The sequence below is a fragment of the Phymastichus coffea genome, unplaced genomic scaffold (genome assembly GCF_024137745.1).
Source record: "Phymastichus coffea isolate CEN01 unplaced genomic scaffold, Cenicafe_Pcof_1.1 PCOF00128, whole genome shotgun sequence".
Taxonomy (NCBI): domain Eukaryota; kingdom Metazoa; phylum Arthropoda; class Insecta; order Hymenoptera; family Eulophidae; genus Phymastichus; species Phymastichus coffea.
In genome coordinates this window covers 548,454-565,761 of record NW_026706939.1, presented here as the reverse complement: position 1 = coordinate 565,761, position 17,308 = coordinate 548,454, and the positions used below count along the sequence as shown (strand labels likewise).

The following is a 17,308-nucleotide window of genomic DNA, read 5'->3' as shown; positions in this document are numbered from 1 at the left end:
ACAACTAATAGCGACGTTTAACTATAAAATTATAAACGCAAGTTGTTATAATTTAAATTAATAAGAGGAATTCAAGCAAAATTATCTAATTAACGATATTAATTTTGTTACAATATTAATTATTAAAATTAAAATTTTATTTATGTACATAATCAAGGCGTATAAAAACGTTTCTAAGCTTACTCTAAATTCATTATTGCTACAAAGAAATACTGCCTGTTTTAGTGTAAGATTCAAACGAATAGTCAAATTTATATTAAACTAAACGCTCGGTAACATTGGTTTGATGTGTTTAAGGTAGTTGTAGCGAATCATCGTATAAACTCGTCTTGCTGTTTGACAAGAATGGCCAAAGACTCTTCGAGATTTTCTGGCAAGTGGTCTAAAAGCATACGAGGCATCACAGACAGTTCCATGAATTCTTCTGGAGATGCCCAACGCATCTCAAATCTTTTCTCTTTATTTTTTTGTTTTCTATGATTAACAAATTAATTCATTAGAGCTTATTCAATAATTTGAAATGTAAAAACGATAATGTATGTTTGAGTAACTTACTTTTTCTTTTCTTTCGATGCTGGTTTGCATCGAGCAATATGTAAAATTTTACCGGCTGTAAATAATCTAACCTTCGAATATCTTCTCCTAGTTACATCTCTTTCTAAAATTGTCGTCTCCTATAAATTTTCACTGTTATTAATTTTATGCATAAATGAATTTTGTTATACTTTAAGTGTCTACTATAATATTTGTATAAACTATAATAAATTTGTTATTTAATGAATAATTACTAAGTAATTGTTCTAGCCAATTAATTTTTGTGAATATTTATATATATCATACATATAATATAATTAAGAAAAAATTATTTTATTGGATTTGAGTTTCTTCGAACGTAAAATGTATGCCTTAAATAAGATAGATTTATTATTTTGAACCGACATCGTATTAGTTTATAAATTACGTTATAAAAATTGTTTATTTCATGAGTAGTAATTTGTAATTTTATACGTTACGAACAGTTTGTCGTGTCGATGTTTCCGAAAGAAGAGGCAATTGTCCTGGAATGGAATTAATTGTATTTCCATTTCTCCACGTTCTATTTAAATCTCTGTCAGGAACGCCAAATAACATGTAACCGAATCCATTTAGAACCACTCTATACTGCAATTGTGAAATAAATTTATACTTATATTACTACAAATTCTGTTACATTATTATTTCTTATCATTTGAAAAAAATGTAGTTCATTAAAAAAGTATATCCAGTATCAGGGAATAAAATACTGTCGTAATTCATGACATTTGAATGTATTTACCTTTGGAAGTCTACAAGCCTGTAAAGTTATCAGCAAAGACGTTCGAAAATTTTCCATACTATCAACACTAAGTCTCATAACTAAATCATCACCCAGTCCTATTGATAGAACAAATTCTTCAGTCACTTTTGCTGCTTCACGACTTAATAATCCAGCTGTAAAGTAAAATAAATTCATTAATTTCGTACATGCATTCAATATAAAAGTTTGTCTCATACCGGGAGTCGAGAAAGCGTAAACCCTCAGATGAGGATAACGAGGACGAATAAGAGAACCTAATAGCACGGCTAATCCAGCGCCAAGGCTATGACCTTTAAAGGAGAAAATTTTTTATTCAGAATTAAAAAAGTATGATAGATAAATAATTTTCGAGACACAGAAGAAAAGTTGGAATTTATATAATTTTGTTACCTGTGAGCGTGAGGTCATAGTGAGGAAACATATTAAATGCATTTTCAAGGACTTTATATTGGTCCAATTGTTTTAATATCACTTTAGCTCCGATGATCATTCCCTTGTGCGCCTGAATGGAAAAGGTGATGGTCAAACTGATTGATTTGCAATGTTTCCATGCACGAATGCATCGCGAATACATCGTAATACGCGAAACATTAATAACTCACCATGCTTCCGGACGGAAAACCTTCGGGTTCGAACGAATCGGAAGCCGCGGCAATGTCAGTTATAATGTCTCTGAGAGATAGCGAGCCACGTATAACAATGATGATGCTCGAAGTTTTGTGATCGGCCACCACGACAAATGGTATCTGCAATAGTGAAGCATACGTGCCGTAAGGGCCAAACGAGTCTCGTTATATTCTCGCGCAATGTTAACGTTTGAAATGTTTTTCGTATGCGCACCTCGCACAAGTGATTTCTGAACGACGCAAAAAGGATGTCATCCTTGGATAGCTTTGACAAAGTTTTCACGCCTGAAAGATTGCACATGCAGCAATTGTCGTCCACCACGATATTCCGCTTTCTCCTGCGAAACCAATATCATTTGTCAGATCAGAATACGTGTTATCATGTCGATTCGACGAATGATTTTACGCCGCCAAAGATCCATCGAGTGAGAGAGAATGCACTGAGCTTCAACATTGTAATCGACATAAATGTATTAAATTTCAAAGTTTACAAGCGTAAAATATAAAGTTATAACTACAATCGTGAATGAACTTTCGTATATTTCACACCGATGAAGTTAGCTTTCTCTCTTTTCCTTATTAAATTGTCGCTAGACGAGACGGCTACAAGAGCCACTTACATGCACAGTAAATATGGAAGCATCGAATTGTAATGCCACACTTCAAGGCAATGCTTGCCCGTCGCGCAGATCGAGTGCACCTACATCGCGAGGTTTGTATTCGAAAGCCTCATATTTTCAACTGTATAATGAGCTTTCAAAAAGCCTTTCTCTTGCTTGCGTATTGCTCGTTCGCTCGCGCGCGCCCGCGTTAATTATACCAGCCTTGAATTCCGACAACGGCGGCGACATCAAGACAGTCTCGTTTGTTTCGCTTATTCGTACAAAGCAAAGAGAAATGCTGAAAATATATGAAAAGGATTCGCTCTTTTTCTGAGCATTGGATCAGTTGCACAATTGCTTGCGAATGAGTCAGTCGATATGCTTTAATGTTCAGCAAGCTCGTGCTCATTTTCGTGGGGGAGAAAAAAAGATTGTTGAACAATCAAGATGGACGAGCTTTGGTGGGTTGTCAAATATACCTCCAACAGGCGCAGCACGTCATCTCTTTCAAAAGGTGAAAGCAACCGGTACAACATTGACGATAGATAACGAAAAGCCACCCGTAGGACGCGATCGACAGTTGCATGTAATGATGAGCCCATTCCAGTGACATCCAGTCCGGGGAATTTGCAAATATGCGCACGGCATCTGCAACCAAATAACTAACGTTATGCAGTCTCCTGTTGACCTGGCGGAGTGCGTTAGTCTTTTCATTGTGTTTACAAGGATCTTCATTCGGACTTAATCAACTTCAGCTACGTTATTTAGTACTGTGCTTTAATCACGGATTTTTATTTAACATTTACTTAAAAAATACGTACCTGTGTCATACTGAGGTCGCTCAAGTAGATTCAATCTCTTGAGTTCGAGGTGTTCACGTTTTTGTCTGACTCTCAATAAAACGCATCCTGCCATCACGTCAGATGGTACCAAATCTGTTCCACGGAACAGAGCACTCAAAAGACCTAAAATAAAAATATCAATTTGCTTTTAAATGAGTTTTAATGAGTGGGCTTATTATTTCTCTAATGTCTTTATAATGAGATAGGTAATTATCGAAGCTGTTTAATGTACACTCCCTAAATATCTTCTTTTCCTACGTGTGTTAACATTGTCTCTGGGATATACGTCCTACCATTGCTAAGAGTTTCTCACGTTTATCTTAACGCGGGCACCTATTAGCTAAACTTGGTTCATTAACTATAGACAGTATCAAATATCATAAGATACACTCGATAAAAATATTCTTTTTTTTATTATAACGAAGATAATGGTTGCCGAAATCATTTGTAAAGTCAGATCGTCTCAGATTGTCTAGTCGATTTAAATAATTAAAACAAGACAGTTCGTCATGAATCTTTGTTAATTTAATTGACAGCTGACGCTCGTTTTCAGTTAAAACTTCTTATCATCAACGTCAAAGTCAAAATATTCAAATAACACAATCAAGCCGTTGCATAATCATGGGAAACGCTTAATAAAAACCCGATCAATCCGCAAATGCACCGAAGTCGCACGGAGTCACCCACATGTACCTATGTCTCACCAGCAACATGTTGAAAGGTCTCGCTGGCACTCTCGTCGCGTCTCATCCACCAGAAAAACTTGACCCGCCGTAGCCAGATCCTAGAGACTTTACTGTGCTCGACCGAGTCCTCGAGTTCCTTGTCCTTCAGACTCAGTGAACCAAGTGGGTCGAAGATCAAGGCTAATCCAAAGATCGTTAATCCTACGAGCACCCAGTCGAATAATACTAATGCCTCCACTACGCCGATCGTGTAATGCTCGGGGCTGCACTCCACACTGTCGCTGAATAACCATATTGTGCCGAGAACGTTCCACACTATTTCAAATGGTATTAGCAGAATTCTAAAAATAACGCACAAAGTTAGTGCCACATTTTTATTTCAATTACGGTTAACAAAGACACAAGCTGTTTGCTTTTACGAGCAATCTTAACAAAGCGTATTTACTATTGAAATTAGTCCATTGTTATTTATCAAGCGAATATGGGAATAAAATGATTCACTATAGGCTGGATAGTAAGTTTTTTTCCGAAACGATGCTAAGAAAGACACGCGATTTCTTGTGCAACCATTAGGCGACACTATTCCAAAGACTTTTTTCCTCGGAAAAAAGTGGAGAATGAGTCAAAAAAGAAGAAAAAAGATTGCTATTTACTTACTTGACAGTCAGAAGAGGCTGAACATAACGCCGTGCATAAGTGTCGGCTATGGAGCCGCGTGCGCTGTGATTAACTATGAATACTATCAGGATAGTGGCGGCGGCAAGTATGGCAAGCTCGCCCACGAGAAAAATTCGGACCAAATCACCTCCCGAGCGACATTTCCACGTTTCGCCGTAGTACCTTTGGCAGGCTACTCCTACGAGTACCAACCTGAACGAAACATGCGTTATAACATCATTCGAAACGCGTATAAAATAGAAGAAAGATTAATAGAGTTATTAGGATAACTCGTAGTCACGTGTAGCGCAGACAGTTACGTACGAGAGAGACTTACCATACTATTCTAATAAATATTTCGAAGAGACCAGGATAAACGAGATCATCGGTGGCTGCGAGCCATTTTCTACCAAACAGTTTGAGCGCTGGCATTTTTTCTGAAAACACAAAGGTGTATTTTGATTTTTTCCCTAAAAACAAATAAAAAGTTATAGTTTCATTAGACGTTCGTGTGAGGGTCGACTGAGTAAATAATCACTATTGCTGATGTTATCGAAGGCTCAAAATTGTCAACTGGTGTCGAAAAAAATGGCGATACTTTCGCTTTGAGTGCTCGCTGTGACTTCAGCGAGCGCTTGGTCAAGCGCTGAGATCAACTACTGCTTTTTCGCTCCTCTCATTCCTTTCGGGCTGTTGCCGCAGGGGATGGGATCGGAGGACCCGAAGACGTACGACGAGCGCTAGATTGCGCTCTCTCGCTCTACTTCGCTCGTGGGTCGGCGAACAATCTCGGGATAGGCCTGGAGCTATCGCCGAATCCTGACCTTTTCCCTTTCGGAGAATGGTCGTAACGGTGTCGAGAGAGAGTGCGCGGCACTCGAGCTGTGAAGTACGGCCCCGGATCTACCCATCGGTAGCCACTCCGTCAGTCGAGCGAAACTCTGGAGGAGAAGTGCCGATCACGGTTCAACTGACCTCCTCGCCCAATCCACCTACCTTACTCGTAATCGCGTTCTCCCTCGGACAAATTCTTGTTGTCGACCTTACATTCGCACCGCAAACCTAATATTCTTACATAGCGTTTGAGAGCGACACGTTGGTGACCTCGGTAAGGTCGGGAAAACTGCAGGGAAAATCCATCATTGCCTCGACGCGCTGGTTATTACGAAGAGATGTCCAATCTTTCTCGATGGCCGACAGGCATTGGTCAACGCTTGACGTTGGCGCGTTGTCTGCTCACTACGCGTTAATTGCCGTGTCACTAAGCGTTTCCCCAAAAAGAACCGCACGACCGAACCTGCTCGCTCTATACGGGACACGTTGCCCGGTCGAGGCCACGTAATCGCCATCCTTAATAATTTGCTAGTGTTACATTCATTTTGACATATGTTATTCGGATTAGTCAAAAGTTTACAGTTCGTTGTCCTGAATACTTCAGTTGCTACCGACGCTCAATCGAATCTGTTACAAAATAAAGAAGAGCGCCTATCTAACAATCTTCCATTTCTGTCGGTCCAGCCTAGAATGTTAATTAACAAATTATATCTATACTAAATGCGTAGTTGCTCAACTTTTATTGCACAGAGAACCGAGAAGACTTATTGGGCTGTACGATGGTTCAATTGCGTTCGTGCACTTTTCTGTGCAATTCACATGAAGCAAGTTGACTCGTCATGTCGAAATAAAGAATCTCAATGAAATAACTTTGTGAAATATGATCAGCACTGTTATTTATATACATTCGATTTATTGAATCAAACTATTAATTATTTAAATAGATAATTTCAAAAGTACTCATTAAGTTTTTTTATTTTAAATTTATTATAATTTGAAAATGTAATGCTTACTTAAAATCCGAGGAAAAATGTTTGTTTGATATTTTCCCGTATACTTGGTAACTTACAGCATTTATTAAGAGCGAAGAACTTGATTACGAGTGTTTTGAAAGGTGACATTCAGAAGAAGTAATGTTAGGTAGAAGAAAAGTCTAACTTGCAATCAGATGTGGCTAATGACGAAGATGAATAATTAACTTTACAGTACAATCGCAATTGTATATTGTGAGATGAACAGTGTCAGCTTAGCGTTCCATTCCGCTAGAAGCGTTGAAATGACACTTCCACGAAAAATGAAAAATGCACAATGATATAATGTCAACGTCCCATGAGTTGTCTAAAGAAACATTTGACGATCGAATATTTCGTAACGGATAACGTGGGAATGGAATGCGCACGAAATCGACACGACCAAGTTTTAATGGAAAAGTAGAAAAAACTTTGCGTTGTCGTACGTACGCGAAGCGCGAATGCAAATTCGCATCGAGTCGAAGAGAAGAAAAGCGAAAGCCCGCGCAAATGGCAAAAGCGGGAAATTTCAGCGGTGTACGTATATATAAAAAAAAACACGTTTCGCATGTAAGGAGGGTCCCGTCGGCGTTCGAGGAATAAGGAAAAGAGCGACCTGACTCGATCGTGATCGAGCTCGCGCACGCCACGACGTATAACGGCTTTCTCCAGTTTTGTATGAATCTTCCTCCCGGAAATGCGCGCTAACGTTGCGCCAAGCCCTCGCTCTAATAAATCTGAGGCGCGCGTTGCCTTCTCTCTTTTTTTTTCGATAATCAAGTTTTATTCGCGTAATGCGATCACTATAGACGGAAATATAGTTTGGAGTATTGGAGTAGGCTTACCACGAAACAGATTGTGCTCACTATTTATATAATTTTTTTTTTATCATTTCGTCGTGAAAAATTCAAGTAGCAATCGCTATGAATGGTTTTGGATGTTGTAATCCACTGTCTTTTCATTATATTTCTCGTGAAACTATAGATTCTAGCATTACGCCTGTATATATATAATTTTTGGAGAACTTAAAATCTCATCAGTTTAGTTACACAATTTCGTTCGTTTTTGAAAACAGAAAAAGAGATTTATATTTTTTTTTGTCGAGAAAATTTCCCCTTTGCACACTTGTGCGCGCAGCGATCACTTCTCATTTAATATACTACGTTGTCAAGGCCATGTTTAAAAATCAGTTGAAAATCGAATTCCAAATAAACTGCTACTAGCATAATAGCCCGGGGATAAAAACGGTTTTCTTTCATTGCTCTCACTGCGAGTCTGTCCAAATAAAGATGTGTTATATATTACGAATTCGTAACACGCGTCATAGTACACAATGACAGTATGATTTGCTAAACAGCCACAGAGAAACTTTGTGGGAAACGATAGCATGGTAGTCAAATGTCGAAATAAATATGATAAAGTAAGTAAAAAAATTGTTAAATCTTTCTAGAAAATCAATTGTAAAGAAGCTCTCAATTGCGCATTGAGTAATACGAAAAAAAGGAGTTCACGAGCATGTAATAACTTTAAATACTTATCACTGACGTCTTTATTAACTTATATAAACTTAGAGAAAATGCAATGGCAATTAAAACGAAGACGTGTCTCTTAAGAGTGACCGATGTGTCACAAAACGCTGCAGTTTTCTTCATTTTGAATGCGACCGCCGGGTAAAGAGATGCGGGATTTTGCAAGAAGCCATAACTTACGGCAAACCGACGTATCTTTCCAATGAGTATACCTATATTCCTTGGCCTTTTTTATGTTGGTGATTTTTACCATTTAAAGATAAAAGTAACTAAAAGCTATACTAATCAATTGACCTCATAAAACAATTACATGGATGTATAACCTGAAACCATTTTTTAACTACATGACACGAGGTTACATTATCCGATCGCACAGCATCAGAATTTCAATTACGTTTTATTTTTCGACATATACAGGTACTCGAACAAGAAAGATAATTTGATGTGGTGGTATGATTTGTTTAGAAAAAATAAATTAGCATCTAAGACTCGAGTATGAATATGAGCGACTTTGTCGCACGATTGTTTGTGAAGAAATATACCAAACAGTTGACGCTTGAAACTAGTATTTTGTAGTTAAAAAAAGTCTCTAATCTACATTTTAATGACTTGATTGATGGAAATTTCGAATGAGACTGACGCGTAACGTTCCGATGTGTAAACAAATGCATGAAAAAAATTGAAAACTATCCGACACATGCCTCACAATCCTGGTTGGACACTAATATCGGTCCCACAAAAAAAATGTACGCAGGCTCGTGTTACGAGGAAAACTCCCTTGAATCTGGAAAAATATCGAGATGGAACAAAAACAAAAATGCATTCTCGCGAGAAGACACAGACTCATCGAATCCGGTACGCTCGCTTACCCCTTTCAGCATCTCGGAGGTATGACGTAGGTACGTTATCCCGGCGTGTAATGGATAGTACTCAGCGTCCCGGGAAATCCCGCTGACCGCATGCTCAAGGAAACCTTTCTATCGGTCGACAGACTTTATTCGCACTTAGTGACGTATCTACTTGTGCGTCTGCCAATGTCAATGACGCGAAGCATGCGAACGACCAGATTTCAGTGTCCGATTGAGCTGCCTTTTATCGAGACGTGCGTGACTTGAACTTATTTTTGTTATTCGTTGCTTATCCGGCTCAGGTACCTATACTCAATGTCATGGCTGTACATTTGGAAGGTCTGACTGTAGGTTATCGTAATCGATGGACACACAATGGTGTCGTGTGCCTAAGGACTTTCATTTCTTTACTTTGAAGGCCATAATACTATAGATAACGTTTTATTAAGGGAGATCGTTAATATTTAACGATTACGTAATACTAAACCTGCCAAAATAATTTTTTTTGCTCAAAATTTATCAATGAACTTGTAATACGGTCTACTTGCATGCAAAAATAACGAGATTGATTCGATGCATTTGTATACCTTAGCGTGGGAATACAATATGTTAATTACAAGAAATCGAATTGATCGTATTGTTCTTCAAAAACGAATAGCGGATTTATACCGTATTTCAACCTGGAAACCAACTTATTTCTTTGCTTTTTGTAAAACACCATTCGAACAACCATTCAAATTAATATTTCGCTAAAATTCCGAAGGAAAACATAGACAAAGGAGAGTTCGATTAGCATAAACCTTGACTGACGGAAACTTTCTAAATATTCTCAAGTTCAAGCGAATAAATCATTTAAAAGTTTAGCCGGCCTAATGGCGTACTTTATACGGCTTTACACTCTAAATTGAAAATAAAATCTCTCCTTGAAATGATAAAGCCCGTTGATTGAAAATCAATGAACTACTATCATTAGAGTTATTGAAGCTTGCAATAACTCAAAAGTAAGTATCATTATACACATAAATCATTGTGCACAGTAACATAGCGTGAGAATTGATTCACGCGATATCATTTCACACAATAGTTTATATGTAGGATAAAATCGTGTACAATTGTACGCACGCCAAATTTTCTCGTCTGCATTCATCAACCCTGGCCAGGTCTTCATTGTATTCTACCACAATACACGGACGCTACAACACCACGAAACTTACCAAAAATAAAAAAAACTTTGAATTCTTGTTAGGTAATCAGAACGCACTCGTAAACGCAAAGCGTGATCGAGCGCTTTTCCTTTTTCCACGCGGCTTTCCACATTTCACCGACGCGATGTACGTTTCCAAACTGAACGTTCACGCACTTCGATCGGCCGAACTGGACTACTCCGCGTGACACTTTCGATTTTCTTTTCTTTGACCGAGCGCGTCTGCCAAGTATACGAAAGAGGCTATAGCACAGCTAGCTGCGTATAGTGCACATGTATGCGCGTGCGACGATAATGTCGGGATCGATTATTTAAATTGGTGCCTCGCGTAATGCACTGCTGATCTAACTGCCGCGAGCTTGTTAACCACTTGTTACATTACCATCCATTACGGATCATCCATTTTTCCTGCATTTCGTCTTATCACTCCCAGACGTAAATCAAACCCGTCTTATCGCACGATTATGTGATCTGCAGTGCTAGCCAAGTTTGTCTAGTGTCATAGAGGATTAGGTCATTTGTTGACGTTTTAATATGCGGTAATCACACGAACGAATGACTTCCTTTTGAAATGCAAGACTGAAAGTGGTTTCCACAGAAAACTAACGTATGTCTCGATGACAACAAACGTACGATATAATATGAAATCTAGAGCAAAACTAATTTTATTAGTCGCATATTTAATAAAATCAATTAAATTGTCGCTTATTTGTGATCTCATCATATAAGCTTGACTGAAAGGTCACGAAAATTAATCATCAAGAATAATGAATTGTGATTAAAAAGTTCTATGAAAGGTAGAAAAAATCTTCAAACGAGCTCATATCAACATTTTATCCATCATACCATCTTAGGATCCGTCTCGACGACTTACTTCGGTTGAACTTGGGACGCGGTATAGCTACTTGCCAAGCACATGCGCTTTATCGCGAAATCTGCCAAACGGAAACTGGAGAAAGACTTAGAGCAAGAAAGATACGTATTGTCTGTCTCGTCTCCGGGTGTTCCAGTCTCGTGTAGCCCGAGATGTTGCACGATGCCGGCCGGCGCACGGAGAAAGTACCGTGTCCGAGTGAAAGTTACCCACGTGTACGTATCACTGATATAACAGCAGACCGAGATTATTTCATCCGACAGTGCACGAGATGCACATCTATATACCGATAATGCTTGTGGAAGAGTGTATTCTTTTCAGTGCTTTTTGTTTACGAGAAAGCTTAGATTCTTTGGAATTGTATGTGTGCATTTTGTAATTATATATTTCTGAATAATACATGGGTATTAATAAGCCCCTTTAAAATAATATCTCCATTAGAGATCAACGCTAAACTTGAAAGCTGCTGTATTCATGGGTTTTGAGTATCCACGTTCCTATGAGAATTTTAATAATTCGTTGACTGCTTATTTATGAATTGTTTTTTCTTGTCGATTCATAATTTGAAAAAGAAGACTTTCTAGATGACACACTTTTAATTTCCAGCTCTATGCCTTGATACTCTACAAGTGTATACTACTCTTAAATTCGAAGATAATTTCGAGATCGACCGTGACAAATCTGTCTGATGGAATACCGGTCTAACCAATGAATATTCACATAATTTTTACGTATTTAGGTAGCTGCAAGTCGATCCACTGAAAGTAAGCCTTTTACATCAAGTGTTTAAAAAAATATATTCGTGTATTTCTCGCTCTTTTTCTCCTATGACGTACATGTGACTGCGCAGAAACAAAAACCTGTAAGCTATCACGTCCAAGTTAGCTAATTCTTAATTACAAGAGATTTATAACAGATGATTCCGCGACATCATGATGCCTCACAAACGATAGGCCTATTAAACCACAATTGAAAAAAGTTCATGGAAAAAGAAGATTTTTTTATTCTCTCCCTGAACGATCTGATTACCGGGTCATTCGAAGAGAAATATGTGTTACGCACTCGCAGCTGCTCTGTTGCAATATGCACGCGACATGCGCTATCGCGATAAGAAATGTATCGGGAAAGTAATTGCTGACACGTAATGATGCCTGTCCTGTCGCGACGTCGGATTTTCGGTTCGAGCTATCCGGAAGAACTACACTGCACGCGAGCATTTTTTTGGTGGTCATTCGATGCAATGATTAACGTCAGAACTTTTGGTTTGACGCTATGTCGATTTATCCTAATTATAACTAAATAATAGAATGTGTCATTGTCCGTAGCTACAGATATAAATATTCACACCTATTTCTCTAAAATCATTTTACTCTTTATTTAGGTAATGGATTTTTGTTATTCCATCTTCTCTCTCTCTCTCTCTCTCTCTCTCTCTCTCTCTCTCTCTCTCTCTCTCTCTCTTTTATCTCCCTCTCTCTCTATCCACGCAGCGAATGACGCATGCATTTTATAAAAGACTTTTTATGATCAATATTTGATTATAATTGTAGGCTACGAATAAGCAAAAAATAAAGACATCGAGCAAAAAGAAAAACAACATGTCATACGTTCACATGATCGATATGTCGTTCGATTTGCACGCAGATGCAAATTTACTGACGAAATAAATCTGTAAATCATTCTTTTTCGTAACAACCACGTGTGGTTTCTTACAATTTCGAATGACACATAAGAGTAATGGAATCGAATTGTATCGTGAATTATCGCGGATGCTTATCGTATGCAAACTTTTAAGTTTATTGAGTTTCCTTGTGCGCGAAGGAAGAAGCCCTTCGCAGATCAAGTTAGATTTAATGAAAAATATATCCTTGGTATAAAAAGAAGCTACAGTAAACCACAAACGATAAACCTTACTTTAATTTTTTTAAATCTGAACGACCTTCGATGAGACATTGAAATAACTTATTAGTATTTCATGATTTATAATTTAAAGATGCGTATTATCGCATTGTGGAAGCTTTGTTACGGACACGTCCGAACAAAACAAATTCCAAAGTCCTGAACGAATCTCAGTAGCGAAGAGTTTGTACATACATACATATATATGTGTGTGTGTGTATGTGTGTGTGTGTATGTGTGTAGGGTCACGAAGCAATCACCGGATACATGCTACAGTGAAATAATCATTGAGTGAATAGCGCAAACTTCCGCGCAAGCGCACAACGACAATTATCTCATTAGCTCTCGTGGCGATAGCTCGGTGCAAGATTATTTTCTAGGAAAATGGCCAACATGTCTATGAATATAGGAGAGTTACAAATTTATTTGAGGAAGGAGCGCATATTCACCTGCAGCTTGATGGACTTCCTCCTTACAGGGTCGCGCGTGTAGTTGCTGTCAGCGTTATGCTGATGCCGAGCGGCCGCTCTCTTTACGCTTTTCTTCAGCCGAGGATCCTTGACTGATGACGGTCCTCGGCGGTCATGCTCCCTCGTAATCTCAACATCTTGCGCTATCTTTTCGCTATTGGTGCCTATCCACCTGCAACACGTACGCGATTAGCATTTCCATCATACAAGCGAGCTGTTAATTGCTAGAGTGATTTGTACGAAGGACGATCGGTGAATTGAAATACGACATGCGGCTTTTTCTTAATTTTTTATTTCTTCTCGCGATTTCGCGATGTACCGTTGAATTTAGGTAAAATTCTGAACGGCATCTATTTACGAGCATTTGAGATTTGGCGAAAAGTAACGAAGCACAGCGTGTGGATGAAATTGCAGTGGAGCTTCAACAGATTTGATGGTGATCAAGTTTTTGGAATTGATCATTCCCGATCAATATTTTGTATTGCGTAAAAATCAAACGAAGATAAAAATTATATTCGGATCAAGAAATTAATCTATAATTAATGAGAAAATAATTAGTTTACTGGGGCAGATAAAGCGTTGCCAATGTTAGCTTTTATGGTTGAAAGCAAACGCGCGAGTTGGCAGGCCAACTCAGTGTGATAGCAAATTGTTTTTGCAGTAGAAATGCAGTAATAGAGATGTTCAAGTTAGAGGGTTATTATTAGCGGATTACAACTACGTATAATATACGGAGGCTTTATGTCGGTGACCTAGTAAAAAATAAGAGCTGATTTCCGTTCGCACGCGCAATCCCAACGTCACACGAAAAACTCGCTTCGGTAGAATTCGGAATAAAAAGAAAGCTTGTACTAGCATCTTAAAATAAACCGGTAATGCTGGCGTACTTTATATACGCTGAAATTACCACCAAGACACGTGTCGGCGATAATGTAAGTGCACAAAACTTACCTCAGGGACGGGATTTCCGTATGGGCACGATGACGCCGAAGAAGAAGAAAGAAAGCCAGAAGCCTGATTCTTCGATCGGCGCACGTATATCTCCAAAGTACCGATATCTCGTGTACGCAAGGTCGGCTTATGTCACAACATTACCGAATTGAAAAACTTGTCTTCGGCATCTGTGACGATAGACTCGACCAAGAGAACGACAATCGGCTGAAGAACAGATGAAGTGAGATCGGTATAAAAGTAAGTAAGCACTGTCCGCTGAAGAGTTTCAATCGGATTTGTTTGTTTTTTCACGAGTTACAGCAGCAGCAGCAGCAGCAGCAGCGGCGGCAGCAGCAGAGTGGCTCACCTTCACTCGGACACACTGCACTCGGCGCACTGAGACAAGTGTAGGCCTTCTGCTCGAGCGGCGCTCCGCGTGCCGACTGGGCTTTCCCCTCGTGCCACTTGTCGATAGGCCGTCGGCCAGTCCGTTGCTCCATCTCGGCCTAGCCGAGCGCGCGCTCGCTGGCTCGCGAAAGGGGAGAGAGAGAGAGAGAGAGAGAGAGAGAGAGAGAGAGAGAGAGAGAGAGAGAGAGAGAGAGAGAAAGGACACTCACTTCTTTCGCCGTAAAGCCCCGTAAGTCAAGTTTGACTCTTTCTTTTCGCGCGCACGGCAGCGGTGACGGCGGTTCGCTCTCCGACTACACACTGGCCGAGCATTTCGCCTTTTTATTCGGCTATCGCGGGATCTCAGTCCATTTTCAACTCGATTAGCAAGGCCTGCCATCCTCGCTTATGTTAATGTATCCACAAAGAATGTCGAACGTTGGTTCAGTATAAACGGAGACAGTTTTAGGATTGACTGCTATGTGTCGCCACATCTTCAATTGGTATTTGATAGAGATCGTTTGCCTGCCTGTCGCGTATCAATCTCTTATTCGAGCTTATTATTTTAACTACAAGTTACGGCAATCGAGACACTTGTCTTGATTTAAGTCTGTGCTCAAGTGGGCTGCGTATTGTCACAAAGATGGCTTACTAAATTGTGTCCAGACGTTGTGTTACAGCACTGAGACTATCAAAGAAGACAATTCGAATAAATCATCCTTCATACAATTTTTATTTGAACGAATATCAATAATTCATCGTTTCGTCGTTCAATCAAAATAATTGGAAACATATTGCTTTGTAATGTTGAAGACCCGTGGCTGTTTCGCATATACTTTGGTCATGTTTTTGATTCGAGGAAAATGGAGACGAGGACAGTTTTTTTTGCAACACTTTAGCAGCACTGACAATAAATAATCGCAAGCTATCACGTTAACAAAGTAGAAATTCATCATTATTTTTTATTTCTCGTCCTTCTCTAGATTTCAATGACATAAAAGTCGGTTCTGCCTTTTCATCTTAAGCTTGTATTATTCTTTTTCCAAAGCCCAATCAAGTCTCGCAATGACGTCACGAGTACCTTCATTTCGAAATATGTATTTCGCATTATTGATACTTTTTTTAACGAAGATGTTATTTTAAGAACTCGTTTCGTAATGCAAGTTGCATATTGATCCGATAGTTCTCGGTTTATGTTTATTATTTTACTCATACTTACGCCTCTACAGAGATTAACAGCGTATTTTCAGTAGAACAAGCCGAGTTTGATTAGACACGATAACAGATTGACTATTATGAAAATTTTATTGGAAATCTTTATTAAAAATAGTGATGTTTGTGAACGAGTTCGAGCAAGATCTTAGAACAATCATAATATATATATTAAATAAATTGGTCTGAAAATTGAAATAATAAAGACAATGACCTGTTGGCGATAACTGAAAATTGGCCGAAAACTCGAGAATCTATTACAGCCAGGCGTCGAAATCGCTGGCTTGCACGTATGCACGATTCACACACGCATACTCGTATTCGCTGAAGCCGCCAGTGGGCAGGCGCACATGTGGTGAGAGTGACGGCGTACTGGTCCAGAAAGTCCTGATCTCCGCGAGATATTTCGCGAGAGACGAAACGTACACCGAACGGGTCGAGCGAAGGACACTCGCACTCGCGCGCTCTTGTTTGTGCAACGACTGTCTGTTCGGCGCGCGTTTCATTCAGGAGTCAATTACGAAAACTCTGGATATAATAAGCGTGCGGGTCAGACGGGTGATCTACGAGAAAGCGCGCTTCGTTATGGTTTTGCCGATATGTTTATCGGAGATCACGTTAATGCAGGACGCGAGCTAATGGAATTAGCCGTTGTCCGGCCGAAAATTTAGTTGAAGAGTTATGAGCATGCGATCATGAATGAATCTTTGCTCGCATTGTTTGAAAATTATAAAATTTCTAAGATTTTCAACGATCGATACACTACTGTAGCTAATACCATTTTTTATGTTAACGTAACATCAATTAATCTATCTGCCAAATAAGCTTGTCATACACAAATTTTATGAAATATCGTGCTTTTCATTGTCGGGATCTGCGAAATTTATACGAGCCTTTTTCATTTCCTACGAATTACGTAAAATAAGTATATTAAGGTGATACAATATCAAACAAACAATAGGCGAGCATAATTAGTCACGCGATCACGTAAAGATTTCGCGATATAATTAATTTCAATTTGGAATGGAACCGTTTGTTTTTCAAAGTCTGAATTATTTTTGAGAAATAAGTTATACAGATATCCTGAATAATTAGACGTTTACTTAAGGTGACAGAGTTACCGTGAACAATCACATGACTCGTAAAAAACATTCGTGAATAATACTTTCATGTATTGGGCTTTGTCCATGAGGGAAAAATACGAAACAGACATGACTTGATTTTGATTTATTTTGAATAAATTTCATTTCATTATCAGTAATATACGCAACGGCGTAAAAAATAACAGTGAAATATCTGCTTTGATTTTAAAATAACATTTGACTTATTTTAATGTGAAAGAGAGTAAAGCTGATATTT

The 17,308-nt window shown here is 38.8% G+C and overlaps 1 protein-coding gene across 2 annotated transcripts; it reads right to left on the bottom strand.

Moving 5' to 3' along the window:
- Positions 1-307: 307 nt before the first annotated feature.
- LOC131671537 (diacylglycerol lipase-beta-like) lies at positions 308-14,790 on the bottom strand. Of its 2 annotated transcripts, XM_058948026.1 has the most exons (15): positions 14,369-14,790; positions 13,397-13,589; positions 5,087-5,186; positions 4,750-4,962; positions 4,111-4,433; positions 3,386-3,529; positions 3,044-3,212; positions 2,177-2,300; positions 1,939-2,082; positions 1,727-1,838; positions 1,534-1,626; positions 1,316-1,470; positions 1,018-1,161; positions 556-674; positions 308-474 (listed from the first exon to the last, which is right to left on the bottom strand). In XM_058948026.1, exons 3-15 carry the CDS (start codon positions 5,179-5,181, stop codon positions 312-314), a joined length of 1,998 nt encoding a protein of 665 aa, XP_058804009.1. In that variant the 5' UTR covers positions 5,182-5,186; positions 13,397-13,589; positions 14,369-14,790; the 3' UTR covers positions 308-311. The 2 variants fall into 2 exon arrangements, with proteins under 2 accessions (XP_058804009.1, XP_058804010.1); XM_058948027.1 differs by lacking the exons at positions 13,397-13,589; positions 14,369-14,790 and adding an exon at positions 10,185-10,471.
- Between the last annotated feature and the right edge of the window lie 2,518 nt (positions 14,791-17,308).